The 22,795-nt window shown below is 34.4% G+C and overlaps 3 protein-coding genes across 5 annotated transcripts; 2 read left to right on the top strand and 1 right to left on the bottom strand.

Moving 5' to 3' along the window:
* Positions 1–1,694: 1,694 nt before the first annotated feature.
* On the bottom strand, positions 1,695–4,763 carry LOC129883654 (acetate--CoA ligase CCL3-like). The gene is made up of 3 exons (XM_055958275.1): positions 4,498–4,763; positions 3,198–3,788; positions 1,695–2,860 (listed from the first exon to the last, which is right to left on the bottom strand). The coding sequence occupies exons 1-3, from the start codon at positions 4,708–4,710 to the stop codon at positions 1,964–1,966; spliced, it is 1,701 nt and encodes a 566-aa protein (XP_055814250.1). The 5' UTR covers positions 4,711–4,763; the 3' UTR covers positions 1,695–1,963.
* A 4,303-nt stretch (positions 4,764–9,066) lies between these two features.
* Positions 9,067–19,512, top strand: LOC129883639 (calmodulin-binding transcription activator 6). 3 transcript variants are annotated; one of them, XM_055958260.1, is made up of 14 exons: positions 9,067–9,246; positions 9,354–9,448; positions 10,962–11,087; positions 11,273–11,388; positions 12,447–12,535; positions 12,682–12,727; positions 13,695–13,857; positions 14,195–14,317; positions 14,425–14,504; positions 15,513–15,854; positions 16,366–17,063; positions 17,324–17,867; positions 18,252–18,554; positions 18,671–19,512. In XM_055958260.1, the coding sequence occupies exons 2-14, from the start codon at positions 9,385–9,387 to the stop codon at positions 18,713–18,715; spliced, it is 2,739 nt and encodes a 912-aa protein (XP_055814235.1). In that variant the 5' UTR covers positions 9,067–9,246; positions 9,354–9,384; the 3' UTR covers positions 18,716–19,512. The 3 variants fall into 3 exon arrangements, with proteins under 3 accessions (XP_055814235.1, XP_055814238.1, XP_055814244.1); XM_055958263.1 differs by having other exon boundaries at positions 9,067–9,448; positions 14,428–14,504; XM_055958269.1 differs by lacking the exon at positions 9,067–9,246 and having other exon boundaries at positions 9,360–9,448; positions 10,962–11,046.
* A 674-nt stretch (positions 19,513–20,186) lies between these two features.
* Positions 20,187–22,417, top strand: LOC129883632 (60S ribosomal protein L29-2-like). Its single transcript, XM_055958254.1, has 3 exons — positions 20,187–20,327; positions 20,430–20,546; positions 22,155–22,417. Exons 2-3 carry the CDS (start codon positions 20,445–20,447, stop codon positions 22,230–22,232), a joined length of 180 nt encoding a protein of 59 aa, XP_055814229.1. The 5' UTR covers positions 20,187–20,327; positions 20,430–20,444; the 3' UTR covers positions 22,233–22,417.
* The last annotated feature ends 378 nt before the right edge of the window (positions 22,418–22,795 follow it).

The raw sequence follows: 22,795 nt of genomic DNA, 5'->3' as shown, positions 1-22,795 counted from the left end.
TCTATTATATATTCATCGACTATTTTTAATTTATGTTGTTAGATAAGCGAGGTTAATTCTTCCATATAAACAAATGGTAAATTAAAGAATGAAAAAAAAATCACAAATATTTGAAAATCGTGATAAGACAAATCACAAATATTTGAAAATTGCGACAAGACTTAAGAGCCTATTTGGATTGACTTAAAAATTGGTCAAACCAACTTTTAAGTCATCTTTAGCCTATATACATGAATTATACATCTATTATATATTCATCGACTATTTTTAATTTAAGCTGTTAGATAAGCGAGGTTAATTCTTCCATATAAACAAATGGTAAATTAAAGAATGAAAAAAAAACACAAATATTTGAAAATTGCGACAAGACTTAAGAGTCTATTTGGATTGACTTAAAAATTGGTCAAACCAACTTTTAAATCTTTAGCCTATATACATGAATTATACATCTATTATATATTCATCGACTATTTTTAATTTAAGTTGTTAGATAAGCGAGGTTAATTCTTCCATATAAACAAACGGTAAATCAAAGAATGAAAAAAAAAATCACAAATATTTGAAAATCATGATAAGACAAATCACAAATATTTGAAAATCGTGATAAGACTTAAGAGCCTATTTGGATTGACTTAAAAATTGGTCAAACCAACTTTTAAGTCATATTTAGCCTATGTACATGAATTATACATCTGTTATATATTCATTGACTATTTTTAATTTAAACCGCTAGGTAGGCAAGGTTAATTCTTCCGTATAAAAAAAAGGAAATCAAAGAATGAAAAGACAAATCACAAATATTTGAAAATCGTGATGGACTTAAGAGCCGATTTGGATTGTCTTAAAAGTTGGTCAGTTATTTTTAGCCTATGAGAATGTTTGATAAATTTAAAAATGACTTAAAATAAGTTAAAATTGACGTAAAATAGTTAAAAATCAAAAGTATAACTCTCCTTACTTTTTATTTTTCAATTTATAAGTCATTTAAATTTAACTCTTTTTTTTTTTACTTAAAAATTACTTTTTCTTAGTTAATCCAAACGGACTCTTAATATTATTTTGTGTCGGTGACAAAATCAACTCACTTTATTGGCTTGATTGGTTTAATGCAAATAAAAGAGAGACATCATTTTCAGATAAGGTTATATCCTTTATGTCCTCTCATTTGCCAGAGAAATTCCCAAGAAAACATAAACAAAGTATATGAACCCTAAGGCAGTTTATGAAAATTTTGATTAGAGATTTTCATTTTCGAATAATGTAAGAACTAATAAACCATAAATTAGCTTGGATTGGATTGGATTTTTTAAGTTCAATTTTGGATTAATCAGTTTGGATATTTGCCTTTAAAGTCCACCACAACAATTAATAAATTGAGAAAGTTACGTAAATATGTCATATTAAGAAAATATTCATCATTTATAGCAATAACTTTTTTTCATTGAACACTTATAATATATTTATAATATAATTTTAATACATATTATCGAGAATAATTTATAAAACATATATAATACAAGTTTTATTCATGGATAATACATTTATCACACACTTTAATACATTTATAATATATTGAGTCAATTTTTACCAAACGATCATAATATATTTTAAATCACTCATAAATATTTATATTACATGCATAATTCACTTTTAATACATAACAAATTTATTATAGTATTGCGAGACAAAAACGATTCAAGAACAGATAATTCTAAGTCTTATTTATGTACCATAAAGATCAAAGATACATAAAGACATGTTGAATTGCATTATTTTCTTTGATCAAGTATATAATTTTACTAATATTCTATGTTTCTCGGTCTCTTCAAAAATGTCTACAGATGAGTGTTGGATTCTCCAAATATAGTATATTTTTGAAAAATCCGACACGAATACGGCATCGTAAGTGAAGAGTCGCGATAATGAGAAAACATACTTCGACATTATTAATGGACCATTATAATTACAATCTACTCTTCTTCACTGGTCCCATTTCCCTTGCCTTTGCCCTTAACAAGTGTTTTTGTATTTTCCCAGTAGCAGTCTTTGGCAATGGTCCAAAAATAACTGATTTTGGTACCCAATACTTAGGCATTTTCGATCGACCAAAATTGATAATATCCTCTGCTAACTTACGTTGATCTGTTTCCTTTACATCAGGCTTCAACGTCACGAATGCACAAGGTGATTCACCCCACTGCTCGTCGAGCCTCGCAACTACAGAGACCTCGAGTATCACAGGATGTAAGTAGAGGATATTCTCGACTTCAACACTACTTATGTTTTCACCACCAGAAATTATGATGTCCTTTGATCTATCTTTGATTTCTATGTATCCGTCTGGATGTTTAACTGCAAGATCACCCGAATGATACCATCCTCCAGCAAAAGCTTCCTCATTAGCTTTCGGATTCTTCAAATAACCTTTCATTACAAGATTACCTCTAAAGACAATCTCCCCTATTGTTTTTCCGTCTGCTGGGACAGGTTTCATGTCGTTTGTACTGACAACATCTAAATGCTCCAAACCAACGTATCTCACACCCTGTCGTGCATGTAGACGTGCCTGGACATCTAGAGGAAGTAAATCCCACTCGGGCTTCCACGTGCATAGAGTGGATGGACCATAGGTTTCTGAAAGGCCGTAAGTGTGTAAGACACGGAAGCCACGTTGTGACATTGCAGCAAGGACAGATGGAGGAGGAGAAGCACCAGCTGTGCTTACGTGCACAAGACGAGGCAGAGGAAGGATGGTCTCCTCTTTTGGGGCATTAACTATGGCGTTGAGTACCACTGGTGCAGCAGAAAAATGAGTCACACCAAGCTGCGCTATGGCTGAGTAAACAGCCTTAGCTGTCACCTGGATGCAAGAAATTTGAAATTAAGACTTCAAACATATACTAACAACAACAACAACAACAACATACTCAGTGTAATCCCACTAAGTGAGGTCTAGGGAGGATAGAGTGTACGCAGACCTTACCACTACCTTGAGGAGGTAGAGAGGTTGTTTCCGAACTTCAAACATACTAAGCAAAATAAAAAACAATACAATCAAACTCCTATATCATGCCCCTCCAATTTTCAAATTCGTGCCTCAAGTGTCCAATTTTAAACTCCTATCGATTCTACATGGTTTACATTTTCTCTAAATGTCATCAATACGTGATATAGTGAAAGATAAGCAGTTACATTACCTGTCTAAGGCATATGTTAGTCCCACAAATAGCAGCAAGTGTCCAAACGAAACACCAACCATTACAATGGAACAACGGTAGAGTCCACAGATAAACAGATCCCTCTGGCATACTCCAAATCACAGCATTACTCATAGCCATAATATAAGCGCCACGATGGTGCAACACCACTCCTTTAGGACTAGCTGTTGTGCCGGAAGTATATCCCAAAGCAATGGTTTGCCATTCATCCTCTGGTGCCTTCCATGTAAAGTCTGGATCGCCAGTTTCTATGAATTTCTCATACTCCATTGCCCCTTTCTCAAGAGCATGTTGAACAGGCATTGGATCACAGTTTTTGTCAGCAATGACAATCAGAAGCGGAGCATTAAAGTTTCCTTTAGTGTTATTTTCCCATACTTTTAACGCTTCCTCAGCCAACGGAAAATACTCTTGATCCACCATGACAATAGAAGCTGAGCAATGGCCTAAAAGAAAACCAATTGTTTGTGCATTTAGACGAACATTCACAGCGTTTATAACAGCTCCAGACATTGGAATTCCGAAATGAGCTTCATACATAGCCGGGACATTTGGGGCAATAATCGCAACCTAACAATGAAATAGGAAAATAAAAAGAGTTAATACATCAACAACATCAACAACATATCCAGGAGCGGCACAACATAATTAGACGTTAGAAGCAAAATTTTAATTAGAGGCCTAGGGATACGTAGACCTTACCTTTCCAAACCCTCGCATAGAATGTAGCAAAAGGACTTAATAGAGAGCATAACAATGCATTCGATTAAATGGACAAGGATACTGATGTCCATAACAAACTAATTGGAAGTTTGTGCAAAAAAACTTGTTTATTTAATATGGAGAAACAAATTGCAATAGACAACAGAGCAAATAAAAGGCGGTGTACACCGTACTTAAATTTAATTTATTGTTCATTTTATTCAAGTCAAATGAAATTATTTATTTTTTTGATTTCACGTTCAATGTTCGATATCGGACTAAATTTAGATTCACACACATTATAGGTAAAGTGCCTCTAACAAAAGTAATTATTTTGTGCCCAGAAAACTCGAACTCGAAAACTAACAAACTTACCACTTCATCCCATACCTTGTTGGTAGGCCAATTGAAACTATACTACGACCAACACACACAGAGAAAGAAAAATATTATATTTTTGTCATATTCTAGATAACTAATTATTGATAATCATCATCATCATGTAAAAACATCGTAAGCGGTGTCAATATTTAAAAATAAATAAACAAATAAATAATAAATATAATAGAAAACTTACCGTGCTTCCAAACGTGACGGAGTTTTTGGTTAAAGCAGAGGCTAATTGACGGCAACGTCGGTAAGTCTGGTGCCACTTGTACTCAACGGAGCCGTGAATTAACGATTTCCGATTAGGAAATATGGTTGCTGCCCTCTCTAAAAACCATAACGGAGTTAACGACGTGAAGTTCGCCTTATTCTTTGGAAGATCATCAATATCTCTCTCCACCATATTATCTCTTTCTAAAAAATCACACACTTTCTCTCTCTGCACAAATCCATGACAGCCCGGTTATTGTTCTATTTATATAAGAGCTTATCATCAAGTTATATACGTCACGTAACTAAACACATAATACTCCCTCCGTTTGAAAAAAAAATAGTCTAACTTGATTTGACGTAGAATTTAAGAAAATATATATTTTTTTAATTATGTGGTCTTAAATTAAAGTTGCATTAAATATATTAAAATGTCATTTAATCTTGTGGCTTTAAATATGTTATGTGGAAAGTTGAAATTAAAATGTTAGTCAAAAAGAAAATGATCATTTTTTAAAAAAATAAACTAAAAAAAATATGTCATTCTTTTTTAAACGGAGAGAGTATATAAATATAAAATAGAAGTTAGTTTGCCCTTATCCTTTTATCTTAAGTATTTTACTATAAAAAAAAAAAGAAAATTACTTCGTTCCGTGATGCATTAGTTTGACTTGATTTTAATTTTTTTTTAAAAAAATTATAGTCTGAAATAAGTCAGGTGTATATTTGTGTGGCTAGAAATCATTTTATTAAATGTAAAATTAAGATTTTAAAATTAGATTATTAATAAATATAAAAATATATTATTCTTTCATTATAAACTAAAAGTGGAAATACAACAATAACAGTAAGAAATTCAGTGAAATCCCACTAAAAATAAAAATAAATTATATAATTTAAGATAAAAAAGTAATAATTTAAATTTAAAATTTACAATTAAGAATAGAAAGTTTCTCTTCTATATCATTGATTCGATTAATTCATATTGTAATGACATGAAAGCTCATCAAGCGAAAAATACTTTACTAAAAAAGGAAATTACTTTTTGGGTTCTAGTTTATTTGATGTGTTTTGATTTGGTACGAATTTTAGAAAAATGAAAATAAAATATTTTATTAAAAGTAAAATGAGTTTTTAAAAATTAAATTATTACTAAATATAAAAATATATCATTCTTTTTGAGAATGAATAAAAAGGAAAATGAATTATATGAATTAAGACAAAAAAGTAATAATCTAGATTTGAAACTTATAATTAAGTATAAAAAGATTCAATTCCATCTCATTGATTCGATTAATTTAGATTGGAACACCATGAAAACTCGTCAATTAAAAATATTTTACTAAGAAGGGAAGTTAGTAATGTAAATTCAAAATCTTGTGATTAAAAATATAATATTTTTCTCTATCAGGTCTGCGTACATTTTACCTTCCCTAAACTCATGTTGTGGGATTTCATTGAATTGTTGTTGTTGTATCTCGTTTATATATGGTAATCTATTTTTTCCTAACCACAAATGTTAAGTCTGTTTTTGTTTACCTCAAACCAATATAAGGTATATATTTTTTATTGTATATATCAAATCATATCAAAATGTGAATATATTTTATCCCTTCTTAAAAGCTTTTATCTTTTTTACTTTTTGGGCGAGATGATGGGTAAGCCGCCCCTCTTGTCAAGTGACAAAAATTAAACAAGCAAATATATAATTAGGGACAGGCTTATTATAGAAGTTATAAGCTTATACATGTATATGTATTAAAATATTTACTAAAGGAGACTAATGGAGCAATATAGGGAGAGGAAGAGAGACGCTCAACTACAGACGCCATCCACCTTATAAGGAGACTAATGGAGCAATATAGGGAGAGGAAGAGAGACTTGCATATGATATTCATCGACTTGGAAAAGGCTTACGATAAAGTCCCACGAGAGATACTATGGAGATGTTTGGAGGCTAAAGGTGTACCTGTAGCGTACATAAGGGTGATCAAGGACATGTACGAGGGTGCCAAAACCAGGGTAAGGACAGTAGGAGGGGACTCAGAACACTTCCCAGTTATGATGGGGTTGCATCAAGGATCAGCTCTTAGTCCGTTCCTATTTGCCTTGGTGATGGATGGATTGACGCGGCAAATTCAAGGAGAGGTGCCATGGTGTATGCTTTTTGCGGACGACATAGTCCTCATCGATGAGACTCGTAGAGGAGTTAACGCTAAGCTGGAAGATTGGAGACGCACCTTGGAGTCTAGGGGGTTTAAGCTGAGTAGGACCAAGACAGAGTACCTAGAGTGCAAGTTCAGTGAGACACCTCAAGAGGTTGGCGCGGAAGTTAGGCTCGGGGACCAAGCCATCCAAAAGAGAAGTAGTTTTAAGTACCTTGGTTCTATCATGCAAAACAGCGGAGAGATCGACGAGGATGTCACACACCGTATTGGGGCAGGATGGATGAAATGGAGGCTCGCCTCCGGTGTGTTATGTGACAAGAGGGTGCCACCACAACTTAAGGGCAAGTTCTATAAAGTGGTCGTTAGACCAGCTATGCTGTATGGGGCGGAGTGTTGGCCAGTTAAGGTCTCCCACGTGCAAAGGATGAAGGTTGCCGAGATGAGAATGTTGAGATGGATGTGTGGGCATACCAGGAGTGACAAGATTAGAAATGAGGCTATTCGAGAAAAGGTAGGAGTGGCCTCGGTGGAAGACAAGATGCGGGAAACGCGACTGAGATGGTTTGGACATGTGAAGAGGAGAGTCCCAGATGCACCAGTGCGGAGATGTGAGAGGTTGGCCATGGATGGTTTCAGAAGAGGTAGGGGTAGGCCGAAGAAATATTGGGGAGAGGTGATCAGACAGGACATGGCGCATTTACGGCTTAACGAGGACATGACCCTAGATAGGAGGGTGTGGAAGACACACATTAGGGTAGAAGGCTAGTACATAGTTGTTTTATTCTCCCTTACTCGTAGGCGTATTAACGCACTATGATTTCCTGTACTCTGACGTATGTTATTTAGGGTATTTATGTTATTATCTAATAATAATATTTACTGTTTTTTGTGCTTTGATTATACTACTGTTTGGACGGTTTTCGTCATCTACAGATTTACTCTAATATTCTTGTCTGACCATTTTCTATGTTTTTATTGAGCCGAGGGTCTTTCGGAAACAGCCGTCCTACATTGGTAGGAGTCAGGTCTGCGTACACTCTACCCTCCCCAGACCCCACGATGTGGGATTTCACTGGGTTGTTGTTGTTGTGTTGTTGTAAATCTCATATTAGTCAATTCACATCATGTATCTAATAATCTAAAGTAAATATTCAATGCATATAAATCTTCCCATTTTTTAGTCTCTTTTATATGTATTTTTTACTATTTTAAAAAAATGAATATTGAATTTTGTTACTGATAACAAACATTACAAATTTACTATTAGTCACTTGATTTGATTTTCAAAATATCGATATTATTAGTTTCATGCAATGAGACCTTCTTTTGTCTAATCAAACAACAATAGTTACTATCTTTATGTCTCAATCTCAGACGCTAATCAAAATCAACAAATTAATTTAAAATTATTATCTTACGTTCGTAATATGATTAGTTATTCAGCTATATAAATCAAAATTATATTAATAAATTTCAAATATCAAATAAAATTTTTAATTTTTTTCGTGAATATAAGATCATGTCAATCAATGTATAGTAGCGGTACATTCTAGCATCCATGTGGGACAAAAATGAAAACAAAAATGGAATTTAATTCTTATTAACTACTACTGTTAATTAGATAATGATGGATGAGAAGGACATTATCATGAAATACATGCATTTAATTAGCCATAAATTATGCACAAACACACTATGTTGATAGAGTAATTAGGAAGGTGGAAATTCTTTTTTTAAAAAAAAGGGTAATTAGGAAACAAAATTGCCTAATATATCACAAGTGGTCCAAGTGACACTAATTGGCAAGTGTTTACTTTATCTTGATCTAATTTAACTATACGTAACAAATAATAATTTGTATTGAATATTTACATCAAATCACAATAACTTAACATCATTAAGAAATTTAAAATATGAGAAAATAATATATTAAATAATAAATTTCATGTATATAGCATATATCATCGTTCTCCATTATTATATAATATCACATATATACGATTTAAATAATAAGCATACAAAAAAAATAGGGAACGAAATTAAGACGAGCAAGTGGGATGAGATCTAAATCAGTAAGCCAGTATTGGAGGGTCTGGGCCAGGAACAGGACAACAGAGGTGGGTTTTGGCCGGGGCCGAGAAGCTATCGGGCAGGGATAATCGGGATATACCCGAGGTCCCATCCCGTTCCAGGGGATTGGGATGGGACGAGTTAAACGAGATATATGGAATAAAAAAAAATATTTATTTTTAAAAAATATTTAAATTATTGAAATTATAAGCTATGTTTATTTTTTTAAAAATATTAAAAAGCAACTAATAAACTTATATATTCAAAATTCACCTCTTTTGACGAGAAGAAAAAATGTGACAAGGGGTCAATTCATGCCCCATAGTTCTGCTATTCCGCGATCCCATTTGTTGCTCCGATCCGATCCGATCCGACCCATCAACCACATTGCAAAATGCAAAACGTATGCTCATTTGATTGGCTTACTAATTTGACCGGCAAAAAAACGCCATTGATGTGCACATTAATGGAAGATCTTCACCTCAATCAATGTATAATTAGACGTTGAATGTTTGTTCAACAAGTTTCGTAACTCTCAAAATTTGGTTTTCAAATTATACATAGTTTGGTGGATTGATTTGGTTGATTAATTACGCAGTTTTGCTTCGATTTTGAGTTCTGTTTTTGCAATGGAAAGTAACGTATCAGGACGACTCGTCGGTTGGGAAGTTCATGGCTTCCGCACTATGCAAGGTACTATCTTGTCTCTGTATGCGGAAAATATATCCCTCACTCTGGTTCCTTTCTATTGCAAATCTAAATCCTTTCGAAAAAAATTTGCTTACTTTAACTTAAATAGGAAGGTATTGAGGTCTAGAATTATGCTCGAAGAAGATTAGTAGGTAGTCGAATGTTGTAGTAGTATGATTTAGGTATGGCACAGTTTCTTTTTATCCAATGTGTATTAGTATCTGCTGACTATGCTTGTTTTGTACATTGGTATTTGTTATCTCTTTTCTTTTTGTATTGCAAATATAATCCTTTCGAAGAAAATGCTTACTTCAACTTAGATATGAAGATATCGTGGTCGAGGATTAGGATATAATTGTTTGTTGGTAGTCGAATGTCGTCGTATTTCTAGAAGTATGCTGTAGGTGTCAAGTAGTTTCTTTTTCTTCAATGTGTATTAATATATGTTGCTACACTTGTTTGTACATTACTATTTTGTTATCTCTTTTTCTTTTTGTATTGCAAATCAAATACTTCCGTAAAAAAATGCTTACTTTAACTTAGGAAGGTTTGAAAGTCGAGTATTAGGGTAGAACCTTAGAAGATATTCGAATGTTGTTGTACTTCTAGCAGTATGATTTAGGTATCACGTAGTTTCTTTTTTTCCAATGTGTATTATTATCTATTGCTACAGTTGTTATGATTGCTATTTTGTTAATCTCTCTCTCTTTTTTTTTAATTGCAAATCTAACACTTTCAAAAAAAATATGCTTACTTTTAACTTAGATAGGATAGTATGGAGGTTGAGGATAGGATACAAGGTTAGTTGGTAATCGAATGTTGTAGTAGTTCTAGTAGTATGATTTAGGGGGAATGTCCTTTAATGTGACTAGTTTGGGGGGGAATGCTGGATGTACTGTGACAGAGACTGCTGCTTGAGTTACTTGAATTTAGGGTGTAACTACTGAATAGAGACAAGATGTACTTCCCATAAAAAGAACATGTAACCTTAATGCTAAGATTAATTCCTCGGAATAAGTTGATAGGAAGAGAATGCCATATTTGAGATAAAATTCAATCAACTTTGTAATCGGTGACATTTCTCAACTCTAGCTGTCTTGCAGCACGGATAAAAAAAGGGTGGGCTAGAAAGATCATATTTTTTGGTATTTGGTCTTTGGTCTTCGTTGTTTGATACCATCAAAATCCATCCCTGATAATGATAAAAGAAGAGATTATGTTCAGTTCGAATATAAAATGGGATTAAATTGGTACTAATTGTTTTTTGGTAATACCGGAAAAGAGAGGAAAGCTCGAAATTCAAGGAGTGATCTGATCAATTTGGGAGCAATGGAGAGCCCCACTGCATATAATGGACATGTGAACTTTTAATGTACTGCAACAAAAAATGCTATGTTGAAATCAGCACTGACCTCGATTTTCTTTGCTTTGTTGGTTGTAATTACGAATTTTCATTGATTTAATATTTTGAATCTAGTTAGTTGACTACATTTGTTATTCTCTGGTTCTTGCATAGATTTGGATATTCCCAACATAATGGAGGAATCGAAGATGAGGTGGCTCCGACCAAATGAGATTCATGCAATACTTTGCAATCACAAGTATTTCAACATCAATGTCAAGCCTGTTAACTTACCTAAAAGTAACCTTATTCTAAGCATGAAAAGCTTCTTATGGTTTTGATCTTGCAATGATTTGATTGTTTTCTGGAAATCCATATAGTGTTAAAGGAAATTGAACATGAAATCCTCACGGAAAAGAAAAAAGTGTTTAGGTAATGGAAGGTACCGTGGCTTTCATCTAATATTCTCTGATTTCAATGCATAGGTGGCACAATTGTGTTGTTTGATCGTAAGATGCTCAGGAATTTCCGGAGAGATGGACATAACTGGAAGAAGAAGAAGGATGGGAAAACTGTAAAAGAAGCTCATGAACACTTAAAAGTGAGGTTTAACTGCCTTTAATATGATGTTCTTCCCATGATTGTTTGTTTGCCGGTTTTATGTTTTTCTAATGGATAGATGCTTTTTATTTTCCATTTCTGCTATAAATTTCTAGGTTGCCATTTGATTATAATATAGCTAATCTGAAAATATTTTCCCTAAGTAAAAGTTGTTGCCTATAACATATTTTGGCATTAGTGTTTTGTAGCAGAAATTAAGGAGGCAAATGATCATTCAAATCGTCTTGTCATCAAATTTGGCATCGCACTGAAGAGATGATTAGTACATATGATTGGGGGAAGTTATTGAGTGGCGATAATGAAATTATAATGGGTGGGCTCAAACATAGGCAATGAATAGGAAAAAGGAAAATCTGAACCTTTGAATTGCATTTTCCCTGTATCATAGCTTCTTACAAAGATGAAAATTATGTGGCTGTCACACATATATTGAAGAACCTGAGAAAATCTCCAGTGAATGTTGGGAAAAACTTTATAGGTGCTCTGCCAATTCTTATCTTCTTCAGTGCATGATTCAATGTGGTTAGACAAGATGCACCGATATAGGATGTACGCCTCTTTTATGGAATATGTGCAAACTATGCAGGGACCAGCTAGAATTTTGTGATTAGGTTGGACATTCTTGGAGGCATATAGCATAAAAGTTTTTACCTCAACATCTAAAATGATTGTATAGACTAGGCTAGACGTATAATGGCTGAATTCTGAAAGCATATATAGATCTACCATATATTGGCTAAAGAAAAGTTCTTGTTTTTTTTCTGTTCTCTTCTCCACTTATAAACAGGATGTGCACTCTTTTTTTATTTTTATTTTTATTTTTTTATTGGGGGTAGGGGAAATGAGGGAGGGGATTACAAGATGGGGAATCAAACCCTCACTAACAAGGTGAAAGTTGTTCAGGTATCCAACCAACTGAGCTACAAAGATTCCCCAATAGGATGTGCACTCTTCTAAATGCTATCTGAAGTTTTCTTGATTGAGGTCTAGATTGAAATCATTCCAGAAAGATGAATTTCAATTTGTTTCTTACTGCAGGTTGGTAATGAAGAACGAATACATGTATACTATGCACATGGAGAAGATAACACAACCTTTGTTCGGAGATGCTACTGGCTGCTTGACAAGTATGAATAATTCTAGTTCATAGGTCCTCAATTTTTTTCCCACTTTCTTGTTATTCTTTGGTTAAAACTTAATGGCTCGCTGTAGCAGTTACATAAAAAAGGATTTATCCATGGAGTATGATTTTGTCAATTTCTCCGCTTTACAGGACTCTCGAACACATAGTCCTTGTCCATTATCGTGAAACTCAAGAGGTTTGTTTCCTATTCTTTTTCTCCTTTTTTTGGTGTCCAGCGTATTAATTAGTCTGAAAAAAACCAAAATAGTTGCGACTGTTATGTTTGTTTTCATGCAGAGGAAATTACTATTTGCTTTTTCCTTATCATTTACTTATAATATTCATCAAGAACAGAGTAGCAATTGTTCAACCTTTGATTTTAAGAGATGAAATAAATTCCTCTCTGCAAATGGCTATTACATTACTGTCTGACAAGTCAAAGGGAGGTCAGTGTGCCTCCAAAAAACTGATAATTGATACAATGGTGGTTCATGGAATTTTTAAGTCAAGGACAGGTGCTCCAATTACATGATAACTGAGGTGTTTCATGTCGAATGGAGCTTGCATCAAATTAGAAATAACATAACAAGAAAACAGGTTTCATGTCGAATGGAGCTTATGTCAAATTAGAAATAATATAACAAGAAAACAGGTTTCATGTGTAAGAAAAACAGTAGACTTTGATCACTAGAAAATTGTCCACCTTTCTACATCTAATGAGGCTTATAGCCAATTTTTCCGAGCTTATGTAGTTAATGCTGCCATGATGTGTTCTTCCTGGACTTTTATTGATTTGTAAATCAGTTACTTAATTACAACGTATCAAACTTTTCTAGATATGTGAAACATTTAGAAAATTTAACCATGACTCATTTTTTGTTATGCTACCTAGAGGTTACTGGTTTACATAGTGTCTGTGGTGGCGCCTGCTAACATGATCTTCGTCAGCCAAAGGCAGGAGGTTTTCTAAATTTGATCAGGTGTATTTAGAATAGTTATTTTCAAGTACTACAATTACACTTCCGAAGCAGATGAACCTGCTGATATTAGACTACTATAAATATACCCGTATATGCCTAGGTTCTCATTTCTAGTTTTTATGTGGATTGCAAACAGTGTGTGTGTTAATTCAGTTATTGGCTATGTTTGCTGGACAATCACAGGTTTCCTCCAACAACATAGTTGCACAGGGTTCTCCAGCTGCCCCAGTTAGTTCTGGTTCGGCATTGTCTGATCCTGCTGATCTGTCTGCTTCTTGGGTTTTATCAGCAGAACTTGATTCAGCAGTTGATCAGCAATATTCCGCTAGACGACATGCACATTTAGGTACTATCAAATTAACTTTGTAGAAATGATATCTTTTTGCAGTTTATATTAATGAAAGTGTCGATAGCTTGAACTGAACCTCCTATGGATGTTAAAAGTTGGTAATTAATCTTCGGTCAAAGCCATAGCTGTAAAGAAAAACACAGAAAAGTTTCTCTTGATGAAAATGGAGTTGTATTTCTTGTAGAATGTTTCACGTATGTGCAAAAATATAGTACTCATATTCCGTTTATGCTACTAGAGCTTGGACCTAATTGTAATCTCGGAATATGTTCAAAATCTCTTTTTCTCATTCAAAATTGGCTAGATTAAAGTCCTGTCTTCTACTGATTGACAGAACCTAACAGGGATATGACCGTCCAAAATCATGAACAGAGACTACTCGAGATAAACACACTTGAATGGGATGAGCTGTTGGCACCTGGTGGTCATCCTAACAAGATAATTGCTACTCAACAAGGTATATGCTAGATACTGTTATTATTTGTGCTTGTACCTTATAGACATTATTTATTATTTACATTCATAAAAATAGTTATTTATTAAGTATTTACCTAACTTTTGCAGCAGGAGGCAAAACTGCTAATGTGCAGCACACGTTGTATGAACAACACAATCTATGTGAATTAAATGGTTACAGCCTCAATGTGAGTAGATATATCCACAGCTTGCTTCACTGGCGTAATTCTCCACCAACACAGTTTTCTCTCATCATTTTCATCTCTATGTTGCTGTTAAGATCTATTCATATCTTCACATATCTTATGCTATCAATGACAACGCAAGTAGCGTTTTTTGATTTGGATAATTTCTTAGTTCTCCATTGGTGGTTGTAATAATATTTTAGGGAGGAACCTTTTCCATTGAGTCATTTTAAGGAAAAATGGTTCACCAGAGAGAAAGCTCCACAAATGTTATACTACTTAATTTCCTAAAATAAATACTCTTCATCTGAGATTAACCAACTTAGGGTATACCTTAAAATCAGAAGTAGAGAGTTATGCAGAACTACTTGTATGTAGTGTATGATCAAATAAATTGGCAAATGGATTTTGATACTTAAATTGAAATTCTTAGTGTCTTGCTTTGCACCAACATGCATGAGCAATACTGCGTCTTCCATCTTATCGTTATTATCAAAACCAACAGAATCCTGTTTTATTGAAGTTTAAAATCAACTATATACTATAAGTAACTAGAGTAAGACTCTTGGTGCAGGAGTGTGGTGACTTGGAATGAGATACACCTAATTAAGAGTAGTAAAACGGTGTCTTCTTCTAAAGCAACTCACATGTACTATAATATGTTTACTCCCTTGAACACACAACTTTTTCTTTTTACCTTTTTCAGGTTATGGTGTTCTTAATTTCAGTTTTGCACACATATGGATAAGATGATCTTCCACTTATTCTTCGCAGTGTGCATTTGTTATTTAATTTCATGAATTCACACACCATGTGTATATGTATACTTATCATGTTGTGCGTATCTATGTACCATTTAAGGATCTAACCTTCCTGCTTTAAATCCATCCTTAGCAATTGTCAAGTACCTTCCATCCAATTTTATCTTTCTTCCTTTTGAATTGAATGCTGCTCGGTAATATCTTCTTTTTCTCCTTTCTTTTAGTTGTCTACTAATATTGGTACTTGTAGGGTGTCTCCTCCTCTCTTGAGAGAATGTCTACAGTTAACAATTCAAATGAGATCACCTTCCAGACGGTGGATGGTCAAATGACTTCAAGTTTTGAGAAGAATGAGTCTGGAGTAATGACAGTAAGCACAGACGATTCCTTTGATAGTCTGAACAAGGATAGACTTCAAATTCAGGATAGCTTTGGAAGGTGGATGAACTACCTTATCACTGATTCTCCAGGATCCACAGATGATCCAACTCCCGAATCTTCAGTGTCAACTGGTCAATCATATGCAAGGGAGCAGATATTCAACATAACAGAAATTTCGCCTGCGTGGGCTTTTTCAACTGAAGAAACAAAGGTCCTTTCTTCCCAGATGTGCTATCTTGATACAATGGTTCTCTATGCAAGAAGAAAAATGCTGTCTGTCATGATATTGGCTTTAAGTAAACTCGATAAAACACAAGCGATAATATCAGAAAAAAGGAAGCTTAAGTACTCTTCGTGTGTTTGTGTTACCTTTTTCATTCTTAAAGAAACAAGAAAAATGTGTTCAATATCATTTTGCATTAATAGAAAATAAGTGCTTTGTTAGACCTGACCTGACCTGACCTGACATAACATTTTAGGTTGAGAATTAAGATTAGTTAGCTTTTCAAGAAAAAAAGGAGAACAAGGTTAGCATACTGTGGCCATTGACTTATTTTGTGAATTTGATGTGTTCAGTTATCAGGGATTTTTTTTTACCTCTTTAAACTTTTAGATATTATTCTTGTAGTTTGCCAAGTTCTTTGCCACGGTCAAGATGGTCAAGATAAACATGTCTTTTGAGCTATGATCTAGCAGTTATACCTTTGTCTCTATGATTACAGATCTTTATCATTGGGCATTTTCATGGAGAACAATCACATCTGGAAAGTTCTAGCTTGCATTGTGTTTGTGGAGATTTTTGTTTTCCTGCAGAAGTTCTCCAACCTGGGGTATATCGTTGCATAGTTTCTCCTCAAACCCCTGGACTGGTAAACATATATTTAAGTTTCGATGGTAATAAACCTATTAGTCAAGTCATGAGCTTTGAGTTTCGAGCTCCTTCGGTACATGTTTGGACAGAACCCTTGGAGAATAAATGTGATTGGGATGAATTTAGAATTCAGATGAGACTTGCTCAGCTGCTGTTCTCTACATCTAAGAGCCTTAATATTTTATCCAGCAAAATACCTCAAGATTTGCTGAAAGATGCAAAAATATTTGCTGGAAGATGTTCTCACATTATTGATGATTGGGCCTGTCTGATCAAATCAATTGAAGACAAGAAGTTCTCTGTCCCACATGCAAAAGATTGCTTGTTTGAGCTCTCTTTGAAAACCAGATTACAGGAATGGCTGTTGGAAAGAATTGTTGAAGGATGTAAAATTTCAGAACATGACGAGCAAGGTCAAGGAGTTATCCATTTGTGTGCTATCCTAGGTTACACTTGGGCTGTATATCCATTTTCCTGGTCCGGTTTGTCATTGGATTATCGAGACAAATATGGATGGACAGCTCTCCATTGGGCTGCATCTTATGGAAGGTATCCTTAGTTACAGCTATGGAATGTTGCAATTATCTATTGCTTGAATCTTTCTTTTCTATTCTTGGTTCTTTTGCTAATGTAAATTGTTTAAAATAGTCGTTACACCTTTGGTTGTGTTGAGTTGAACTTCTGTTCACCAACCTGTCTGACCCACTACCAACGATAAAGAAAGTAGAACTAACATGGAACTTATATTTTCGACTGTTTTGGTCATTTCAAGCGTAAGGTTGTTTAAATTGGAGCATTTGGCCTGTCAGGGAAAAAATGGTTGCAACTCTTTTATCTGCTGGAGCAAAACCAAATTTGGTCACAGATTCCACTTCAGAAAACCTTGGTGGATGTACTGCTTCTGACCTTGCATCAAAAAATGGTCATGAGGGTTTGGGGGCTTATCTTGCTGAGAAGGCTTTAGTTGCACAATTTAAGGATATGACATTAGCTGGAAATATCAGTGGTTCACTCCGGACGACTACGGAATCAATAAACCCTGGGAACTTCACAGAGGAAGAGCTAAATTTGAAAGATAGTTTAGCAGCTTATCGTACTGCTGCAGACGCAGCTGCACGTATCCAGTCTGCATTCAGGGAGCGTGCACTGAAAGTGCGGACAAAAGCAGTAGAGTCTTCAAATCCAGAGATGGACGCACGTAGTATAATTGCGGCTATGAAGATTCAGCATGCTTTCCGCAACTATGAGATGCAGAAACAGCTGGCAGCTGCTGCACAAATCCAGTATAGATTCCGAACTTGGAAGATGAGGAAAGATTTTCTTCACATGCGCCGTCAGGCCATCAAAATTCAAGTAAGGCCCCCTTGATTCTGTGACTTTTCCATATAACTAATTGAATAACACGGTCCATCTCGTGCACCAAAGGGCATGACTGATTTTGAATAATCAGTTAAATTTATTAGTGTTTCAACTTTCTTTAAATTTCATACTTATTATTTGCCCACCAAATTGAGGCGGGCCCTCATGTTCCGCAATTGGAAGCGTGGACTATGACCTTTATTTTCCTGAAAATAATGGAATACTAGCAGATAACCTGAAAAGGTTCCTCCTTGTTGCGAATATGACTTTTGATGCTCCTGGATTTCAAGGTTCCTGGTAAAACAACTCTGCTATAATGTGTTGCTACTACTGTCCACAACAGCCTTAATCAGTGGAACCTGCCTCTGGTTTATGCAGGCTGTGTTCCGTGGTTTCCAAGTCCGAAGGCAGTACCGGAAGATAATTTGGTCTGTAGGAGTGCTTGAAAAGGCATTATTTCGGTGGCGTTTGAAGAGGAAAGGTTTCCGTGGGCTTAAACTCCAGTCTAGTCAAGTAGTTAATCACAAACCAGATGATGTGGAGGAGGATTTCTTCCAAGCCAGCAGGAAACAAGCTGAAGAACGTATTGAAAGATCTGTTGTGCGAGTTCAGGCCATGTTCCGTTCTAAGCAAGCACAAGAACAATATAGGAGGATGAAGTTGGAACATAATAAAGCAACGGTAATTGTTATAACAATTATTTTGAGATAGATTCAGATACAAAATTTGATATTCTTAGGTGGTACTTTTATCACAAAGCTCCTCTACATTTTACCAACTTTATTTTTCTGTCACAGCTGGAATACGAAGGGACTCTCAATCCTGACACTGAGATGGACTAAGAGGACAAGTTACAAGCATTTCATATATTTGGCTGCTTTAGCACTGCTGATGGAAAACAGGATTTGGTGCTGCAAGCCAGTGTGTACATCAGCAGATCTTGTAAAATTGTAGATGCAGGTAGTCTGCTTGCATTTACCCTCCAAACATTTTTTGGGTAACGTGAGGGTGGGACGATAATGATACCAGAGTTGGGAAGCTGTTTCTCAAAAAGCAAACAGGCCCTTCTACGGAACGATTGACTAGATACACTGGCATTTTGATGACAACTCGAATTAGACATGGTAAGTTTCTTTGATAGCAAGTTGTGATGGAGAATGTGATAGACATGAAGGGAGGCTTTGTCTTTCATCGTTCATCGCCGGAGCATGAATCTTTATATTTAAGAGAAGCTAACTGATCTATGAAAATCAGAGAGAAATCAGATCCACCAAGACATGAAATATTGAAACTAAGCTGTATCTTTTGTCAAATTTAGTGAGTTTATTAGACCATCTCTGGCAAAAAAAGCCAAGGGGTATTCTCTTGATTGTGAAATGTTCTTTTCCTTGATCCTTCACAAAAATGTGAAGTTGACTATGAAAATTGCCAAGAGATTATCTTTTTTCTGTTTTTACTTTCTACTATGTAGAGCGTCTAAGCGCTTTTTAGGCCAATTCAATTCTCTTATCGATCTGTGCAATGCACTAGGTTCATGTGCTTTAGGACCCACAGTAACAACAACGAATGTGTATCGTCTCAACAAGAACACCTTAATATGTTGAAGGAAACAAGTATTTTTTTTGTCAAAAACAATTATCTACCCAAACAGGTCCATATGTGAATTTACATTTCTTAAACATTTGAACTATTCAGGATTTTGATTGGTTCCAATTCATGCTATGTGATTGAAAAAACATGTTCTTCGTCATCTTCTTCATAACTTTATACATATAATGTTGATTGATAACAATAAACTCAAAATGGAAAAATTAAACCACAATTTTCTACTCTTTTTTACCCCCAAAACTAAATAAATACTCAGAAATAAAAAACGATGATTGTACGAGAAGGGGAGGGGGGAGGGGGTAACAGGAAGAAGCAATTTTTTTACAATTTGAGTTAAGTCGATATTATTACATAAATGGTTTTTAAATCCTAAATATGATTGTTGTTGTTCCTCCTTCGCAACTTTTCACAATACTTGTGTGGTTTATAAATTCATTGACATGTTATTGAATTATCCTACATAGACTATGAAACCTTAAAAGCATAATTATACATCATTCTTAAAAAACTTTGACATAGCATAACTCACTTTAAAATTCAAACATGACGTATGAAGTTATCTGTTGGCTAAAACATAGCATAACTTCAAATCCTCGACCTTATTCAACTTCACACTCTGGTACATTTGAAGTTGATTATGAAGCGATTAAACTTTTAACACCTTGGTTAGTTTTCAAATGGCTATAATATGTGCACATCAATCTAGTTTCAAACTACATCAAAATCAAATCAAGGCTATTTTCGTCATTTCACATAGCTTTAGGGTTTCAAACATCATAAGAACCCTAATCCATTCTCCTCTTTCACTTTCTTCCTCACTGTGAAATCCCTAATCGCCGGCAACAGGTACTCCCTCCTCCCCCCCCCCACCCCACTCGAAAAAATTGAGAAGTATGAGCTGATTTTTCATCGGATTTTTCCTTATTATTATTTTTTCTTGTTCTGCAGTTACTTTGAGAAGAAATGGCCAAGTCGAAGAATCACACAGCTCACAATCAGTCGTATAAGGCACACAGGAATGGAATCAAGAAACCCAGAAAGCATCGTCACAGTTCAACCAAAGGGGTTTGTTAAAAAACCCATCTTTTCTCCTTTTTATGCTTATTTGTATATGTAGATACAATTAAGGTTATTGAATCAGGTGAATGTAGATTATATATATAATAAGAATAGTCATTTAAACAAAATCTGTAGTCATATTAAGTTCTATCACACACTTTCACTAATGGGTCTGTTAAAAAAACCCATATTCTTTTATGACCTTAGCTTTCGCGCACCTCGTCGGAATACTTGTCACCTCCCACCAGCAACCTGTACCCGTAACAGACAGGAAGAAATCATCTAATGCTTTATTTTGTGTCCTGGGATTTGAACCTTAAGACCTCATTGGGTAATTTTAAACCGTATTCAAAAGTTGAGAGGTAAATTTTGATTCTTTTTGGTTCTCAGCCTATCTCATTGACCACTAGGCCACACACTTGGGTACTCTAAAGAACCATATTTTCTCCTTTCTGTGCTTATTATTGTGAGATTTTTGAACTATTTGGATATGTTATGTTAAGGTTATTAAATCGGGAGAATGTGTGTATATGTGAACAGTTTTGAAATTAAATACTTAGTTATACTAAGTTGTGTCACATCCACAAAGTATTAGTAGGTATAAAGATATCCTTATATCCTTATATGCTGATAGTAGGTATAAAGATATCTATGGATTTTCTTATGATAGAAGTAATAAAGAAAAAGTGCACTTGTTGTTGTACTTAAGTTTGGTGATTTTTCTATCTTGTGGTAAAATGTTTTGCAGATGTAAGGTTACTAAATAGCGCAAATGTAACTAGACCCTATATATAATATGAACAGTTTCTTAAACAAAAGATGTGATTATACTTAGTTCTATTACTGCCACAAAGCAATAGTAGGTGCAAAGACATTCGAAATCACGGATTTACTTATGATAAAAAATCCCATCTTTTCTCCTTTGTTTATATGTGAATGTATGGTTTTTAAAAATTGGTAAATGTAGACCTTTTATATAATATGAACAGTTTTTAAAACAAAGTATGTAGTCATACTAAGTTCTATCATTCTCACATGTAATAGTAGGTGTAAAGATATTCGTATCTGCTGATATAAATTCTCACGGATTTGCTTATGATAAAAAAGCCCATCTTTTTTCCTTAGTTTATATGTGGATGTAAGGTTGTTACATCGGCGAGTGTAGACCTTAATATAATATGAAAAGTTTTTAAAGCAAAATACTTGGTCATACTAAGTTCTAGTACTGCGACAAGTAATAGTAGGTGTAAAGGTATTCGTATATCCGTTGATATAAATTCACATATTTGCTTATGATAACCCCCCCCCCCCCCCCCCACATCTTTTCTTGTTCTTAGTTGATTCTTGTTTAGACTTCAAACTATTTGGATATGTAGATGTAAGGTTATTAAATCAAACAAATGTAGACCATATTATTAATTATGAGTAGTTTTGAAGCAAAATACTTAGTTATTTGAAGTTCTATCACTGCCACAGAGTAATAATAGGTGTAGTCATATTCTATATCTGCTGATATAAGACTATGGATTTGCTTATGGAAAAAGTAGTAAAGAAAAAGTTGATCTGTTGTTTTACTAAAGTTTGGTGATTTTTTATCTTTATGGTAAAATGCAGATGGATCCCAAGTTTTTGAGGAACCAGAGGTATGCTAGGAAGCACAACAAGAAGAGTGTTGAATCTGCTGAAAAGTAAATGAATTGTTATAGTAATGAGCTATTCATTATGACAAGCAATCTTTGAGTTTGTTTAGGCGTTGTTTGATGTTTTGGTATTTGTAGTGGATACTTGAGTTAGTACGAAACCTTGTTTTGACTATTAGTCTGTTACACTCTTTCAGTGAAAACAGTTCAAAGTAACGTCATCGCCCTTGCAATTCATGTTATGCTTATTTAGCAATTTGTTTTTATCAAGCTTTTCAGCCTTGTTATTTGTTATTATAATTTCCAAAATCTCCAGCTTATGTTTGTTTGGTTATGGCTCTTTGATAGAGTTCTAATCTTTAACCATATTGGTGAGCTACATAAGTACAGGGCTTCCATTTAAATTCTCTTACCAATTTATGGAAAACAGATCTATTTCAGTGCTTTCTTGTTTATCCTAGAAACACAGTTACTTTTATATACTAGGTGGAGCCTCTATGTTCAACCAGATGTCTAATTATAGAAACTAAGAGAATGTATCATTTGTTTTCTCTTGGAGTCTTCACTTTCCACTTACTATAGAAACTGAACGAATCGGTGGCATCAGATGATGTT

The sequence above is a fragment of the Solanum dulcamara genome, chromosome 1 (assembly GCF_947179165.1).
Source record: "Solanum dulcamara chromosome 1, daSolDulc1.2, whole genome shotgun sequence".
Lineage (NCBI taxonomy): Eukaryota > Viridiplantae > Streptophyta > Magnoliopsida > Solanales > Solanaceae > Solanum > Solanum dulcamara.
The sequence above is the reverse complement of the archived record's forward strand: the minus strand, read 5'-3'. Positions and strand labels throughout refer to the sequence as shown.